The sequence below is a fragment of the Hermetia illucens genome, chromosome 2, assembly GCF_905115235.1.
Source record: "Hermetia illucens chromosome 2, iHerIll2.2.curated.20191125, whole genome shotgun sequence".
In the NCBI taxonomy this organism is placed as follows: domain Eukaryota; kingdom Metazoa; phylum Arthropoda; class Insecta; order Diptera; family Stratiomyidae; genus Hermetia; species Hermetia illucens.
In genome coordinates, this window is record NC_051850.1 from 117010760 (window position 1) to 117029746 (window position 18987).

General features: G+C 41.7%; 1 protein-coding gene across 2 annotated transcripts in view; it reads left to right on the plus strand.

Moving 5' to 3' along the window:
- Positions 1 to 18987, plus strand: part of LOC119650204 (hemicentin-1-like) — a 135503-nt gene that overhangs the window by 90653 nt on the left and 25863 nt on the right. For both annotated transcript variants that reach the window (XM_038052770.1, XM_038052771.1), the window contains exons 25-29: positions 2933 to 3049; positions 3112 to 3482; positions 3549 to 3696; positions 13269 to 13389; positions 13451 to 13953. In XM_038052770.1, the coding sequence (XP_037908698.1) occupies positions 2933 to 3049; positions 3112 to 3482; positions 3549 to 3696; positions 13269 to 13389; positions 13451 to 13953 (1260 nt within the window). The remainder of the gene's footprint in view (positions 1 to 2932; positions 3050 to 3111; positions 3483 to 3548; positions 3697 to 13268; positions 13390 to 13450; positions 13954 to 18987) is intronic.

Genomic DNA, 18987 nt, shown 5'->3' on the forward strand with positions numbered 1-18987 from the left:
GCGACCTTAAAGTCCATGAAAAGATCTTGCAACTGATAGCTATATTCCAATAGTTTTTCCATTGCTTGGCGCAGAGAGAAAATCTGATCAATTGCTGATTTGCCTGCAGTGAAGCTTCTTTGGTATGGACCAATGATTTTCTGGTCGTATAGGGCTATCCGACCTATCAAGATAACGGCGAATAACCTATAGACGGTACTCATTAACGTGATACCTCTATAATTGCTACACTGTATGTGTATTTTATGTATGGGACACATAATGCCTCGTTGCCAGTCACCATTGGTTCATTGTCCCACACCTTGAGCATAAGTTGATGCACCGCTTGGTGGTCGCCTCCGTAACTAATCAGTTCGGCTGTAATTCCATCGGCTCCTGGCGACTTTTGATTTTGAAGCCGATGAATTGCACGGACTGTTTATTCTATATTTGGTGGTGGCAGCATTTGTACGTCGTCTTCAGTTGGCGGGACCTCCAACTCGCCGATATCGAGTTGAATCGAGATGTATGAGGCTTCATCCTGCTGACTTGTTGGTAAAACTTCCGCGCCGGGTGCGGTTGCTCCCTGTACTTTTCTAGTTCACAGACTTGTTGGTTCCCCCAGACTTCCTTTTTCCATCTGTGAAGTCGCTTCTCCGCTCGCCGAAGTTCGTCTCTGCTCGCCGAAGTTCGTCTCCGCGCGTGCCCGCGTTCTTTAAGAATGCAACACTACTCGGTATAAAACATTCTTCCGTTCCGTTGCTAGGTTATATTCACCGTCAAACCACCTGTTCCGCCTCCTTTTGCGGCTGGGGCCAAGCATGTTTGGGGCGTATTTTTGATATCATTCATCAGGTGATTGTGAAGATCATTTGTTGATGCTTCATCTCCAGGTCCTCTGTTGACTGCGGTTATTGCGGCATCCATTTCCCTCTTATAGGTGTTGCGGAGGGCTGTATTGTAGAGGCTTCAGTGTTAAATCTCACCTAATTGTCAGAGAGGATTTAAGGTGGTGTTGTTATTCGAGCTCGGAGGACCTTGCCAACGAAATAGTGATCCAAGTCCTTATTGCCCCCCCTATATGTTCTGACATTCATCAAGGCTGAGAGGTGGCGGCGTTCGATCAGCACGTGGTCAATTTGGTTGAAAGTGGTCCCGTCTGGAGGGGCCCATGTATGTCTGTGGACCGCTTTCCGCACAAATCAGGTACTTCCACCAACCATTTCGTGTGACAGCCAGCATATCGCCTGAATACGGGCTCCGTCCCTATTTGGCTGTTAAAATCCCCAAGTATGATTTTGATATCATACCTGGAACAAGCTTAGAGGGATTGCTCTACTGCCTCGTAGAAGATATCCTTTTCCGACTCTGCAGTCTCCTCTGTAGAGGCTTGAACGTTTATGAGACTTATATATCTAAATTTGCCTCGCAAGCACAGAGTGCATAGCAGTTCGCTTGTGTTTTTAAAGCCGATAACAGCAGGGTTTAGTTTTTGGGTGACTAACCTACTCCGAGTGCATGATTTACTGGTTGGCCACTATAATACATGGTGTAGTGGCTCTGCTCTAGGAAACCGGTTCCTGTTCAACGCATTTTCTGCAACGCTGTCACATCAGCCCTATATTGAGACAGGGTATTGACTATCTGCTTGGCAGCTCCATCTCTGCAAGGGAGCGCACGTTCGATAAGAAAATGCGCGAATCGTTATTCCGTTGTCGTTGTTTTCGTTAAGAAAGAGTTCTCAGCGGTTGTCACGTGGAGGGGGAGATGGGGTTTCCCAGGTTTTATGCTCTATCGTGACTACCAATCCACGTTTCGCCCTGACACCTATACTACCCTTTGACCATAAAAACACAGGCACACATAATCATGAAAAGAAACTCTGCAGGAAAGGTTTGACAAGTAGAAAGAGAACCATGAGATGATTGTAGGGGAGAGAATTTGAAGAAAAGATTATTGTGGTTTACGACATTAAAAGGCTTTGGAAAAATCGGTATAAATAGCATGTAGCTCCTGCCGTGAATTAAGGCATTTAGCAACTAAGTTTTTAAAATCAAAATGGTTTGAAGCAGTAAATCGATGCTTCACAAAACCATCGTGCGCAATCATCCAGTCATTGATGTATTTCTCGTCGATTTTGGTGCAAGAGAAGAGAAGAGGAGCCTCTTTCCAAAGACACAGTTAGATACTAGACAGCTACCTCACTCCCCCTTGCCCCTCAAGGGGGGAAATCAGTGCGAGTATACACGATTTCAAATTGTTTTGCCCTTGAGCATGAGCGAGATGTACCGAAAACCCGATCAGCTGTGTTTGACATACCGCCCGGATTTGCCAATGTATTGGTTAGATTGGCAAGTTTTTGCTTATGTATAAGTGAATACGTGAAACAACTTTTTGCTATATGAGTGAGCACGCCGTAGTACCGGAATAGCAAAAGCTCACCGATCTTTCTCTTACCAATACGATTTGACGAAGATTATGCCTTTTCCTGGTTTAGCGTCTCTGATGTGTACAGATAAGCTTCTGCGAGCACATTTGCAAGTGGGGTCATTTTTGTAAGGGTACTGCCTATAGTAGATCTACTGTGCCAAAGATGAAAAAATAGCATTCTTCCAGACTCTTGTTGAAGGTTACAGAGAGTGAGAGAGTTACACGACAGGTTGGGAGAAGGGGTAAATTTGAATGAAATCTACCCAATATGCAATCTATTAGTTTGAGTTGAGCTTACCCCACCTACACCCTGAGTCGCGGAGGTGCTGCACGGCAATCCAGAGTAGTCACTTACACTCTAAATCATCTACATGACCAAAGACCGTAATGTTCACTAGATGAGGGTGCTACTTCGAACTAACTAATCCTGATTTGAAATTAACCAACAGTGCTACGCTGTTCCCTAAACACAAAACAATTAAAAAATTAAATGAATTGGAATTGGTTCTATCTTTAATTTCAGATCAAATTGGCGAGAATTATCTGAATGTAGGATCATATATGCTCTCTGGCAATTACACCTGTGTGGCGAAAAACGTTGAAGGAGAAGATAGCAGATCGATACAAATAACATCTCAGGGTAAGGCCAAAGGTTTAATAGTCTTCAATTAATTTTACTCACTAACACCAAACCATTCGCAGGACCGCCCCTTCTCAGTCCTGGAAGTCAGCTGACCAAGCATCATTTTGAAGAATACTCAGATATTAGCCTGCTTTGCCCATACTCCTATGCAACTGATGTGACTTGGATTAAGGACGGCGTTGAATTTAGTGGAAGTCCATTCGGACACGTTGAACTTTATAATAAGGTATTTGCTAGACCGGAGGATAGTGGCACTTACACCTGCATAGCGCGGAATAAATTTGGTGAGAGGAATTTCACACAAATGGTCACAGTTTTCCCATCAGCTGATCCTTACGCGCATGGTGGTCCATATTATGCTACAAAACCGGGGTTTGTCGGACATGATTTGACGTTAGATTGTGTTGCTGCAGGCGATTCTTCTCCACGGGTAATTTAAACAACGGAAAGAATAAGGAACATATAAATATAGTTTCACATTCATTTATTGACTTAGACTAAATGGATTAGAAATGGACGGACAATTTCCATGTTGGGTCAGCTTTCTTTAGAAAATTTGAAACTCAATGACACTGGGAAATACGAGTGTAAGGACATCTATGAGAGAGGTTCAGTAAACCGGACATTTTATGTGGTTGTCTCAGGTAAGATACTCAGACGTTAAGATTCTGAAAATTACATTTTATTATAATCAAATCCAAGTAGAATCTTTAGGATTATTTGACAATGGCAATAGCGACAATTTTGAATATTTCAAAAACAAGTCCAAGACATTTTTCCCATTTCTCAGTTTTACCCAATGGCAACGAAATACAAAAACAATTTTCATATGGCCAACAGAAAAACTAAACCAGTTCTATTTTAATATCCTAAATGAGTAATCCTTTTTCTTAAAACCAAAATGTTGGAAATCTAATCGTAAAAGGGGGGCGGGGCAAAGTTTTAAATGTATTGAGATATCGGGCTGCAACAATATTACACACATATGTTAGTCAAATAATAAAGTCAGGTTTTTGTTAGTAGCTTTGGTTAATCATTGCCAAGTCAAAATAAAGAACAATTTCCAAACTGCGAGAATGCTATCAAATGTAGGTGGCCTACCCCTTGTTTCCAGGGTGGTCAGTTCGACCCTACTACTGCAGCCCAAGGGTAAGCACATGTATTGCAAAATAAAGCAGAAGACCCTGTCTCAGAGGGAAGCTGCTGTCAGTGATATCAAATTGTTGTACCTAGGTGTAAAACTGGAATGTTTGGAGTTCCTTGTTGTCGTTAGCCTATATCCATAAGAGAAGCTCTCTTTTTCTTCAGCCTTTGTCCCGTTCACAGGCGGGGTCGGCTCGCGGTTATCGATTTCGCCATTTGGCTCTGGATGTCAACCGAGAATCCACAAGGAAGCGAACTCACCGACGTACAACACCGCCAAGTGGTTGATTAATGAGTGCCAGACCTTTGGGACGACGAATAGTAAGGCTAGTAAGGCTGAGCCAGTTTGGATCTGGCCCGGAATGAAGAAGAAAAGTTCGTATCTATGCAAAACTTGCCAGGCTCTGCATGAACGAAAATTATTTTACATTTCGGGACAGATTCTACAAAACTACTTCGGGAGTAGCGATGGAGAACCCCCTCTCGCCGTTACTCACTGAAACGCTCATGTCGGGGAAGAAATTGAATCGAGGGGAATAATGCCTAAAGTATGGTTTAGGTATGTAGACAACGTATTTGGGATAGTTAGAAGAGACGATATAGACATGGTCATCTCCTCTATAAACAAGGTTCATCATAAAATCGAGTTTACACTAGAGGTAGAAAAGGGTGGGGATCTACCCTTCCTGGCTCTAAATATAGTCAACTCTAGCAGGAAGCTTAAGTTTGAGATATACCGTAAACCTACAGCAACGCAGAGAACGATACCTGCAACTTTGCACCACATATTTTCCTAAAAAATGCTGCCTATAATTGCATGATCCACCGACTGATCACATACCCTCTCTCGGAATACGGTTTCAATAAGGAACGGCAGTATATTTTGACACCGCTATTAAAAATGGGTATAATCCTCAGACTATTGAGAAATTGATTGGAAGGAAGGTCATGCAAAACAATAGGCATGCCTATACAACACCAATTTCGCAGCAGAAGGAGGTAACCACCAGACGAATAAGTATCTCGTATTCCTCCCTATTTAACAACATCAGGAACTTGGTAAAAAATTACCAACTGGAAATCGTAGGTTCGAGTCGATCGTCCACCTTGTGGAATTTACTGGGAAGCGTGAAAGATCCTTTGGCAAGCGGAATCTATCGAATAACGTGCAGCGACTGTAATAAAATATACATTAGACAGACTAAACGCCTGATAACGACTAGGTTTAACGAACACATCAAGGAAGCGGTAAGTAGTGTCCAGAAACAAAAGTCGTGCATAAGATCATCAATGATGGCCCACATAGTCGAGGAAGCCCATACCATTCAACGCGAAAATCTTGAATTCTTGCGTCATACAAACCGAACGACAACCTTGGACCCTTGGGAAAGTCTAGAAATTTTGAGAGAAGACGCAACGTTGTTATTAAACACGAATTCCGGTAATTCCTCCTCAAAATTAATAAGACTCACCGCGGTAATTAACAGGTAATTAGGTTAATAAATTAATGTTGTTTTTTTTTGTTAAAAAAGTAATTTAGGTAATTAGTGTTTAAGTATAAATAGAACCGTATAATCGCAACTGTTTTCAGTAGCTTTGTACTGATGAAGGGGGTAAGTTGCTCCCGAAATATATATATACACTCTAAAATAAAATTGGAGTTTGGAATAAGCTACTAGTCTATCAATTTTAGACTTAACTACAAATAGAAGACAATATCTAACCTCTTGTGGTAGAGACTTTCTTTACACGGATCTCCATTTCAACATCGTCATTCCAAAGCCAAGTATCTCAGTTGATGTACCGCCTGGCTTGCTGACTCTGCGGGTTACGATTCTTCCACATTCATAATGGTTGGTAATTGCGTAAGTAAGATCATTCCTTCTTTTTTTCTCACGAAATCATCATCAACGGCGCAACAACCCGTATCCGGTCTAGTCCTGCCTTAATAAGCAACTCCAGACATCCCGGTTTTGCGCCGAGGTCAACCAATTTGATATCCCTAAAAGCTATCTGGCTTCCTGGCCCACGCCATCGTTCCATCTTAGGCTGAGTCTGCCTCGTCTTCTTTTTCTACTATAGATATTACTCTTATAGACTTTCCGGGCTGGATTATCTCATCCATGCGGATTAAGTGACCCGCCCACCGTAACCTATTGAGCCGGATTTTATCCACAACCTGACAATCATGGTATCGCTCATAGATTTCGTCGTTATGTAGGCTACGGAATCGTCCATCCTCATCTAGGGTGCCAAAAATTGTTCGGAGGATTCTTCTCTCGAACGCGGCCAAAAGTTCGCAATTCTTCTTGCTAAGAACCCAAATCTCCGAGGAATACATGAGGACTGGCAAGAGCTTTGACCCTATGGTGAGACATTTCGAGCAGAAAAGTTTTTGTGAGCTAAAGTAGGCTCTGCTGGCTGCCAACAACCGTACGCAGATTTCATCATCGTAGCTGTTATCGGTTGTGATTTTCGACCCTAGATAGGAGAAATTATCAATGGTCCCAAAGTTGTGGTCTCCTATCTTCCCGTTCAACCAGTGCGGTTTGATGTTGTTGGTTGGTTGGTTTTCGGTGCTGACGTTACCACCATAGGCTTTGTCTTGCCTTCATTGATGTGCAGCCCAAGATTTCGCGCCATGTTTATAATGTACATATGTTGGTACAATGATTATAATAATCAGTACATTTCACCATTTCATCGTTACGAAAAAAGGATCGAAATTTTGGATATATACACTAATAAAAAAAATCATGAGATTATTACCTTGTAATAAATAAATTTATTCAACATACTTTGAATTTTATAAACTGCATTCTAAATATTTTGTTATTTTTGCCGTCTATTCGTTATAAACGGGATTTTTATACTTATCGCAACACATCCTCGGCTTTTTTCGTTTTCGAGTTGGTTGCTTGCCGCGTGGTATGATCCTACTACACCCTTCGGTCAGTTTTGTTTCACGGCTGATTGACAGCAGTAGCCTCTATTGTAATTAGTTTGTCCTCTTAACTACTGATCATCCATAACGTTGGTTGGCATCGCTTAATCTGTTGCTAGATCTCTTGCGCCCCCTTTAATTGTTTTTAAGGTTTTGTGTAAAACAAAACCTTATTTAATTCGGTTTACTGTCTGTCTGTCACACGCATTTTTCTCGGAGACTATAGTAGCGATTAACACCAAATTTGGTGAAAAGGTGGGAACTGTTACGTCGAATTTAAGGGGCGTCCCCATACATGTAAAAGGGGGATGTAAATTTTTTTTTCACTGAATATAGTCATGGGGTATCAAATGAAATGTCTCGGTTAGTGCTTTCTAAAGCTGGTCTTAGTTTTGACATTTGTTGGAAAGGCGGGGGGTCAGAAACTGCCCAACCGGAAAATCTGAAAAAAATCAAGAGGATGCCACTATATGGTGGCTAAGCTCCGAAATACTTTCCATACCGATATCTCTTCAAGTAAAGTTAATAATAGTATTTTACTATAATTTTTAGTATTCGACTGCAGAACCCCCTTAAATTCATCCTAGCACCACGAAATGTAGACTATAATACAAAGCTTGATCATACCAAGTTTGGTGGAAATCGCACTATTACTAACAAAGTTATAATAGCTCAAAGTTGCCACTTCTTGGGAAATTCTAGATTTTCAATCTCAATGTCAGCCGAAAGTGAATATTCTCACATAATATATGCGTATATTCCGTGTTACCTACTAATGGGACAAATTCACTTTCAAATGTCTTCATAAAAGAAATACACAAAACCTTTCATACCTGAAGTGTGCAGCTTCCGGTTTCCCGACTTGTTTTGTTATTTTCGTAATAAACGATGTAAGCACCAAGAAAAGGAATATTAAGGGTGTTGAAAAAAAGCTGGCGACCATAGGTATGGTGAGCGTACCTCACGCACATTTGGCTTATGGCATAGACCGATTCGGTTTTATTATAAAACAAATAATTTGTGGTTAAACAATTATCATTATCAAAATTCAGCTCTTGTCACCTATTTTATTGTTTTTCATATAAAATGTGCCAATCAAAATATTGTCGAACATTTTATATTTACGAAAAAAAATATTAATTTTAACAAAAAAAAAATTCACATAATACAGGGGGCGCAGCATAACTTCCTTTTTTCAAAACTCAATAAAAACTATTGTATGCATCGGAAAATATTTATTTATTTTTTATAATGTAGGTACATGTCTAAAGTTTTTATTTACATTGTTTCTCCATACATTGCGAAAACCGATTTCTGGCGTTTGTTGTATCTTGTAATCTTGTAGGGTTCTTGGACGGTTCACATAAACACGAGATTTCAAAAAACCCTATAGAAAAAAATCACAAGGGGACAGATCGGGAGAGCGTGCCGGCCATTCCAAATCGCCTCTAATTGAGATAAGGCGCTCTGAAAAGTGTTCCCTCAAAACAGCCATCGATGCTCTTGAAGTGTGTGCTGTTGCACCGTTTTGTTGGAACCAAGTGTCCCCCAAATCCAAATTTTCTAGCCGTGGGAAAAAAAATTCTGTAGCATGTTTACATACCGGTCCGAATTCACTGTCACTGTAACCTCATTTTCCTCAAAAAACCAGGGACCAATAATTCCAGCTGAGGAAATTGCACACCACACTGTGACTTTGGGTGAATGCAAAGGCTTTTGATGCAATTCTCGAGGGTTGGTGTCAGCCCAGTAGCGCATGTTTTGTTTGTTAACCGACTCACACAAATGAAAATGGGCTTCATCGCTAAAAAAAACAATAGCACCCTCCGGAACGACATCAAGAAGAAGCTCACACGCGTTCATCTGAGAATTGAAGTCACGTTCTGAAAGTTCCTGCACTATCGCCATCTTATAGGGATGAAAATGAAAATCATCACGAAGAATTCTTCTCACAGAACGATCGGATAGTCCAAGGGCAGATGCGTGTTTGCGATCGCAACATTGACGCTCTCACTGCTTCAATGTTCTCAGGTGATCTAACGGGCCGAGGGACTCCAGTTCTTCCTTTTGTCGCACTTGCAGTTTGTCTGAATGTAGTGACCCATGTAACAATTGATTTGCGGTCTGGGACGGGAGCCAACGGGGCTAAATTAAAGCGATTTCGAAATGCACGCTGTGTTGCAATAACCGAACATCCGCTTGAAAAGTAAACCTCAAGGGCAAAGGCACGTTCCTCACTATTCCAACGCATGATGGCGACTGAGCCGTGTCGGGATAAAACTTTACAGTATCCCCTCTTGAACGAGACCACTAGCGCTCCGCCATGACATCAACTAACTGAGTGGCGCGCATTTTAAAAAAGGAAGTTATGCTGCCGCACCCTGTATTTAAGTGGTGCATTCTCCATCTATCGTTACTATCGGTCACGCTGCACCCAGGGCAGAGGTGAGGCAGCGTCTGATGAGTTGCCTCTGCCCTGGACGAAACCGTCAGTCAACTTTTTGCGTTTTTTTTGTAAACTTGGGTTTTACTCAAAAAAAGAGGAGTCCGCGGAACTTCAAAAGAGGGAGTAAGTTGCTCCCCAAGTAGTTCGGTCCGTCACCAAGTGGGTGCGGCCTTAGGACTCCCAGCATCCTCAACAAAAAAAAGGAAGTTATGCTGCCGCACCCTGTATTTAGAATACACTAATGCATAAAAATACCGATCAGTGCACGAAAATATCCGTGCTATGTCAGTAATAACTGCGTGACGTTTATATCTTTCTTCTTCGGGTAAACAACGCATACTAAGCTAAACTGCCTCTCGAATGTATACATTCGTTCCAAAACTATTCCACAATGTTTTCCAAATATCAAAGAATGTAGAGACCCTTCTTTTTACTTATCTTTCTAATCGGGGGGGATCGGGTATTTTACAAGGATTACAAACATCACTATTTGTAATTCAATATTATATTACAAAAGTCACTGCAAATTATTATATTCAGCTTAACCTCCTTCGTGAATGATAACTTAGTCAATATCTGTCTAATACATAAATTATTTTGAGCAACAATACAGTATTACTTATAAACCTGTGCATGGATACCCGGGTGGTAAACAGCATAGATTTTTTGGGTAGTAACACAAGGGTTAAACGGCTCGAATACTTATTCAAAAATGTCGGTAAGTTCTATCATACACTGATCCATTACATAAATATATTGCAATCTCTAACCGTATGTAAACGGTCAAAGCCATTTCTGCCTGGCACACGGCAATTTAATCTGAACAGAAATGTCAGATATAAGCGCAGCAAAAGATCCGAAACTTCCGATTTGCTGTCGTTGTTTGTTCGAAAAAATGTTTTTCCACACTTTTTCGCAAATAACCAAATCAAGAGCGGATTGATGAATGGAAGTCGAAGGCAATGCACGGTAAACACGTGAATTGCCTTTAGCCTTTTGCATTTGTCAAACAGACAGCTGTATAATGAGCAGCTCTTTGTTGAGACGGAGGGATTTATGTGTGCCATTCAGGATGGCGTGGTCGCCACCCGAGCTTAAAAAAACTCACAATGAAAGAACGGGTGGAGAACGAGGCGAGAATGTATAGTTCGGCGTTAGAAACGTTGGACCATCTCATTTCTGGCTGTACTGGCATCGGTGCAATACATCACCAAGCATAACGCTGTATGTAAGGTGATCCACCAAAATCTTGCATACAAGCATGGGCTGATCACGGGAACATATCCGATTTATCGATATGAGCCGGAGCAGTACTTGCTAGTTCTGCATGTATTGGGACCGGCAAGTTCTAATTGATCGTCATATTCTACACAATAAGCCTGTTAGACAAGATTGATGAAGTTATCCCTCATAATAGCAACCTTGAACAGGAATACGTAGAGAGAAGGTTAACTACGAGCCACTGGCTCAGGAAATCAAAGAAATTTGGCATCTCGAAAAAGTGGTTATAGTTCCCATGATATTGCCAGCTACAGGTATTGTACCTAAATCCTTCACGGCTTCTCTTGTATTCCTGGGACTCTCAGGCAGTCTGGTCCAAAACATGAAGAAATATACCATTCTGCATACTTGCTCGATGTTGTGGGGAGCTCTCAACGGATTCTCCCATTGACCTACCACCGACCACCACCACCAGCCCCCCTTTACAATTCAAGTAGGCATCTGCCGAGATTTGACAACTCGGAAAAATATAATGGTTTTTTTATTTATTTTTATTTTATTTTTTTGTAGATAGAAGGTGGGCAGAGTTATGACTCGCCAAACATAAATTCTTAATATCTAAAAAAATTACTACTTTCAGGGTTAAAAAACGCAATAATTTCTGAAAGCTTGGCAGATACAGAGTGCGCAGTTTAAAAAAAAAATCTGATTTACTCCAAAATTTCGTTTTTATTTTTCAAGAAAAGAAATTATTTTTTTTAAAAATATCTCAAAAAATAAAAATGATAGTGAAAATCTACTGACTTAATATTTAAGCCAGAGACAGACCCTATTTTTGCACTTTAGTATAATAAGTCTTTTTGATTTTTTGAGATATTTTTAAAAAAAGTTACTTTCCGTTTAAATATAAAAAATTTTTTGCGGGTAAATCACACTTTTCTCCGAACTACAGACTTTATATCCACCAAATTTTTTGAATTTATTGCAAGGGGTTAATACAGTAGATTCTCACGGGATTCGACTAACTTTCAATTCATATGAGAAAACCAGGTTTTGTTTTTATTGATTTATTTAATTATTTCAAAAATTCAAGTACTGTCAAGTCACTGTCCATAAAAATAACCATTATTTTTATTAATTAATATGCTTTGTTTCTCTTTAATCCTTAATTCTCCTTCCCCAGAGCGGGGGCGGGGGGGGGGGGGTGCTATATAACTTTTGTTTTGTATGTCACCCTCTACCCCCACCCCAAATTTCATTTCAATCGGTCTTGAAAGACTTTGAAAGTGAAAAGCTTATTGGCTGGGCTATTGCCAGACTGTTCCGCTCGAAACGTCTCACCATAGGGTCAAAGCTCTTACTGTACAAGACTATGATCTTGCCAGTCCTCATGTATTCCTCGGAAACTTGGGTTCTTAGCAAGAAAAATTGCGAACTCTTGGCCGCGTTCGAGAGAAGAATCCTCCGAAGAATTTTTGGCCCCCTACATGAGGATGGACGATTCCGTAGCCTACACAATGACGAAATCTATGAGCGATACCATGACCGTCCGGTTGTGGATAAAATCCGGCTCAATAGGTTACGGTGGGCGGGTCACTTAATCCGTATGGATGAAGATGATCCCACCCGGAAAGTCTATAAGGGCAATATCTATGGTAGGAAAAGAAGACGAGGCAGACCCTGCCTAAGATGGAGCGATGGCGTGGGCCAGGACGCCAGACAGCTTTTAGGGATATCGAATTGGTGGACCTCGGCGCAAAACCGGGATGTCTGGAGTTCCTTATTAAGGCAGGCCTAGACCGGATACCGGTTGTTGCGCCGTTGATGATGATGATTGCCAGTGGGATAAAGACAGCTTCCGATTGGTCACTAAAACTTACATCGCTCGAGGGGAAGTAAAGGTCTGAATTTTGCCTATCCCCTCGCTACTCTGCTCCCACAGCGGGAGCCTGCTTGTCCACTACCAAAAACTGGGAGTATACGGTTTCCGATGTCCTGCATAATTTTCTCTCTCTTATTCCCCGCAATTTTTTTTATTCCATCCCCCTCCAAGCCCGGCTTTATTTCTCGGTATCCATTCCACAGTTAATTTTTATGCAGGATTTACGTTTTGTTCCCACCCACACACATGTATGCCCATTACACGGACATCTCTGAATGGGTGCACGTGCTCCTGGTGTGACATTTAGCAACTCCTTGCAGGCGCAAACCTCCTATAGAAACTAATCAACCTCTAAATAAAGAACTCTAAACATTCCGGTGTTGCGCTGGGGTCCAACAATTCGGCATCCCTGGCAGCAGTCTGGCGTCCTGGCGCCATCCCATCTGAGGCATTGGGGCACCATGGCTAGAAACACAAGAGTTCACGAAGCTCAAATGCAAAAGAACTCCAACACAAAGAAACTAAAATCAAAAATTATAAAAAATACATTCTCTAAAACCGCATTTGTTTGAATCCACAGGCCCACCGGAATTTCGAATGCCTCAGACCAACTGGCTGGCCGTAAAAGAGGGTGAGCTGACAGAACTAGAATGCTTGGTCCATGGTAACCCGTCCCCAAAAATATCCTGGCAATATAACAAGTAATGAAAATAATTAACATATAAACCGATTCAGTTTTAATTTTTTATTTCGCTTTTGCAGCAAGACCATCCCCTGGACAAACGCCATTTTAGTAATATCCAATACCAGCGTAGAAATGGCGGGAGAGTACAAATGCTCTGCCTCAAACGAGTATGGAACAGTTGACATTTTTTACCATATCGAAGTTTTACGGAAACCCAAATTAGCAGTCTCGATTAGTAACTTAAAAATCCGCCCGAAAGACGACATATCCCTGACTTGCAAAGCAGGTGGAAATCCGTTGCCAATAGTCATCTGGACATTCAAAGGCACAAAGCTGCTGGGTTCGGATGTTAAATTAGAAACTCCCAGTGCAGCCTATCGGTCGATAATACTGAATGGGAAAAGTGTTGTGCCAACCCCAGCTAACGCAAACTTCATTAATGGGAAACTAATATACAACAAAGAGGAGGCCAGCTTAACCATTCAATTAAAAGGCAAACGAGTGGAAGCAGGATCTTTTATTTGTCACGCCATAAATACCGTAGGATCTGAGCAAATTGAAACCACAGTTGAATTCATTGGTAAACTATTTCTTCACTTCATACTTGCCATTGAATAATTTACGTTTCCTCATTTTGACATTTCAAATCTGACACATCTTCTTCTTTAGCTTCCGCCTGTTCGGTTTGACAGCGGAGTCAGCTCGCCTCCTGAGTTGATCATTCCACTTTTTTGTCAAATTTCTCGCGATCATCTTTGTCAGTGAAACGCGTCGTATATACCTAGAGCAGTGTATGGGATTGTGAACGTTGGATATCCCACGTAACAGTGTGACTAACACGAACAAAGAAGAATGGCAAGAGGGAGCTTTCTTGAAGAGTACTGACAGAAAAAAGAAAAGATTTTGATGTGCACTAAAGTAATTTAACCCAGCGCATGGATATCTCTGGCGCTAGCTGTTAATCAAAAGCGTACCAGATAAGTTTGTGTGGCGCATGGTCAAATGCCTTTTCTATAATAAATCCTGAAATGCAATGTAGGGAGAACGATGCTTCTGATGGTGTTTCTTCATGAACATCAGCACAGGAGTATTGCTTCAGTAGTTCCTTAGTTCTTGGCAAGAATACAGAACGACATCCGAATCGGGCGGCTTCTCTGGTTACATTTGTTTGATTGTCTCCTCAACTTGAGTGGCGCTGACAGGAATTGCTGCAAATATTGGCTGTACTTATGGAAGCAGCAGATGAGCAAGTTGTTTCGTTAAAATCTACCCAAAGCATTCCTGCCTTTCTGTCAGTCGCAGGTCGTATTCGATATCCGGTAAGCGCTGGTGTCAGCTTCTAACGAGTCGATTCAGATCTCTCTATCTTTGTAATGGACCGTTCGAGTAATATAAATTGCCCTCTTTGCTCCCCGGTTGGCGTTCTTGTTATTCGGCAGACGATTCATCGATGGAAAACGTATAAAAGAGTCCTTTCTTTTTCTACAATAGGGGTTGCCCCTATAGACTTTCTCCTCTGCAGTCTCAGACGAGCACATGATGAATAGCAAGATCATCACTAAAGATTTCGCGCCGCCTGCTCGATCTGAATAAAGGTATATTGTATACCTCGATTTGATCTTCCCATATCGTCAACCAATCAAAAGAATGACATCTGTCGCATTTGCATCATCACCGCAAATCACTTTTCCGGGGCCAGGTTAAAAAGGATACATGATACGGTATCTGTTTTTATTAAATCGTTTTTGTTGGTGAAATGTCTCGGAAGTGATCCTGCTGCCTTTATCTGGCGTCGTACATTAGTTAAGGTTAGCCTAGTCAATCTTATCAATTTCTTCGGAATACCGAATGCTCTCATGCTTTCATGCCCGAATGCTTTCACCCTCGCTATGCTATTCTAGGTGACTTTGAAGTCGATAAAAGGACGCCGTATTCTAATCATTTTACCATCGCTTGACGCAGACAGAAAATCTAACCTGTTGCTGATTTACCAGGAGTGAAGCCTCTTTGATATGAGCCGATGATGTTTTGAGTGTATCGGGCTATCCTACTTAGCAATATAGCGGAAGATATCATAAAGATGGTACTCAGCAACATGTTACCTCTATAATTGCTGCACTACGTGTTATCCCCCTTTGTATTAAGGTTCTTAAAATCGATTCAATGTCTGTCTATCTCTATGTTCGTTCGTCTGTCACCCGAGATATGCTCCGAAATAGCTAGAGCTATTGTCACGAAAATTGCTGAAAATATGTGCTCTGTGAACGTACAATAAAGGGAGGGGGGTTCCACATAAATGCGAAAAGGAGAAGTACATTATTTTTAACAGAATATGTTCATGTGGGCTGACGACGTCAAATGAAAGGGTTCGATCAGTACTTTTCGAAGCTGGTCTTATTTCTGATATCGGATTGAACATTGGCAAGTGTGGGCTCAAAATATGTGCCCCAAAAAGTGAAAAACGTCTCGTTCTCAGAATCTATCCAGTCGAAAGATCTGAAAAAAATCAAAATGGTGCATTTATACGAAATCTTGACCTCAAAACACATCCCATTCCGATATCTGCTCAAATAAAATTAATAATAGCAGCATTTTAGAAATTTGCCCGAAAACTTCTCTGAACTCATTCTAGTAGTACAAAATTTGGTATAAGTGGTAATAATAATTCTGAAGGAAATCCAAGCATTATTAAGAAAGTTACAAAAGGTCAAAGTTTTGCATTTCTCGTAAATTTGTATCTGGCACTCTAAGACGTGTATAACGTCATCATCATATAAAGTGAACTCATATGAACGGCGGAGTTGGTAGTGGCAAAGCGTGCATAGAAAGTTTTGTGTGGGAAACTAATGAACACAAAGCCCTTATAACCGATGTGTCAAGCTTCAGGTATTCCGACTTGCTTATGCATGGGGCAGATAATGCCACGTTGTCAGTTGTCAGGCACTAATTCGCTATCCAAAATTTTCAACCCATCGCTCCAATATGACCACATGGTCGGAACTCAGATTTGCCTATTTTGCTTCTCCCAGGTTTCCTTGTTCCGTCTGTGGATTCGCTTCTCCGCCCGAGGGAGTTTATGATTTGACTCGGCGTGCGAGATTGCACATTGCCTAGCTGTACCGCTCTTCCGTCCCGAGCCAGTCGATAATAATCTGTGGATGCTACATCTCATTAGGGATGGCTTCAGTGTTTACTCTCACCTGATTGTCAGAGCCTATTTTGGCCCCCCTATATGTTGATATTCATCAACGCTGAGTGGTAGCGGCGTTCGATTAGCACGTGGTCAATTTGATTGAAAGTGGTCGCAGAATGCATAGCTCAAGAAATCATCATTATTTTATTTGCGGTGGGCCAGTGCGTTGACCACGCGTTTTTAACGGTAGTATAATTCACAGGATGAAATCCGCGCACGGTTGTTGGCAACCAACAGAGTCTATTTCAGCTTATGAAACCTGTTCCGCTCGAAACGTCTTACCGTAGGGTCAAAGCTTTCACTGTACAAGACAATGATCTTGCCAGTCCTCATGTGATCCCCGGAAAGTTAGCGAGAAAAATTGCGAACTCTTGGTCGCGTGCGAGAGAAGAATCCTCCGAGGAGTTTTTAGTCCCCTTCATGAGGATGGATAATTCCGTAGCCTACATATTAACGAAATCTATGAGCGATGCCGTAGGTCAGGACGCCAGACAGCTTTTAGGGATATCGGATTGGTGGAAAAACCGGGATGTCTGGAGCTCCTTATTAAGCAGGCCTAGACCGGATACCGGTTGTTGCGCCGTTGATTATGATGATAATTCACAGGACAGTAATCAAAGGCCGATGTTGAGGCGGGATGGTCTTATAAGGGATATCTTTGCAGTCAGCGCATAGTCGAATTGCATCTTAATGTTTCCACTACAAAATGTAGAACGATTAAGTATAAAAAACCATATATTGATAAGAACAAGGTCGTGAGCGAACGTAAAATCATCAAGACTTTCGCCACCCTCGTTACATGCTCCCAACCCTTTTTCGAATGGCACCTGTTGCTATCAGCCTTTCCATTTATATCGCCATTAGGATCACCCGACAGGGGCGTTGCAGGTCCTTTTCTAGAGTAGTTAACAGTTGCAGTGAAGAAATCAAATTATAATGAGCTTCAACAACTGGCCATTAAATTGTTCCCCTTCTTTAATGACATCGCGGAAACCCTCAGAAATAACAATTCCAACACCGTATTTAGTGTGTCAGCTACCCAAATAGAGAAATTTGTAGTCAATTTGCCACATTCGCGTTTTATGTTGCAGCTCTAGACACCGGACCATCGTCTTTCTTGCGAGTTCTTTCGTCTTGCCAGTGGGGGTGTAATATTTAACATACAGAGTCGGGTTTGTTTGGCTCAGAATAATTTGGTTATATCCTATAAGCGTCATTGCGTCCAGAGAACCCTTGCTCATTTCTCGACGACAAAACTGGGCCCACCATGCCATGTCGACTGAGGTAAATACTTTTTTCCATCGTTTTTTAGTCAATGGCGGTTTGCCGCGGAAACTGCCCCGAAGACATCAGGATTCGACGTAGCTCGCATCAAACTTTCTTTGTGTCTTTTCCTGATCTCACCACTGAGGTTAAAACAAAATATGTTGCCCTCCTTATTTATCTAAGCTTGATCTTGTAAATAGCATGGCGGACTTTGTATAAAACTGTTTTGTCAAAAGTATTGTCCTGCAATGGAGACAACTCAGTTCGGAAGGCAGGCAAAGGCTGCATTCTACCTACTATGCAAGGCACTGCACACAATAGAGACGTGGAAACAACTGACGTCAAATGCTTAAAGCGTTGCCATAAACGCTCCGGCAAACCTGTGAGTTACACAGGACAGCTTCTTGAAAGCCAGATGTCCAGTTCAACTCTAACCATGAAAGCCGTTCAAGCGAAAATATATAAACCTTTATTTTCAATATTTTTGTACACGTTAATGGATTACCAAACAGAAACTGGTTGGACTCTAAAGAGTGCTTCCATCCCTCATGTGGCAAAGTGCTTTTATACTCTGCAAAAGGCAAGTGGTAACAGACGCGAATCCAGTGTCAGGTAGTTTGTGATGGCTATCACAAGGCCCGCACTCTTGACATGGGAATCGGTTTCTGACAAACTTCTGAGAGTAAGTTTCCATTCAAGGTTGTAATGGGAGGAGTAGCTATATCCAAAATCTAAATATATTGCGAAGTTGACCGTGAAGGTCCGCCCGCAAATACTAAAGTTCCATCGAAGTGTTCTGTCGACACGAGCTTGCATACCACTGTGGTAGCCACCTTCGGGAATGTGAGGAGTAGGGGTTCTTTGAACGTTCGTCGTTTTAATCGATGCGTGGGTTCGCACCGGATACTTAAAATCCAATAAACAGGGTAATTCGCCCGAGGTTTTCCCAGAAAAATAACGGATCGATCGCGCGTGGAGCTGGAAAACTCCGGACGCGAGTGCCGCGTTCGAAAGGGAAATTCCATCATGGATCGCATCTTCAATCAATGATCCTCCTGCTGCAGATGTATTGTAAGGCGTAGGTTTCGAGTTTCCTGCCTTGACATCCTCAGGCCATCACATTGGAGGGGCATCCTCCTTTTAGTGTGATCGTGG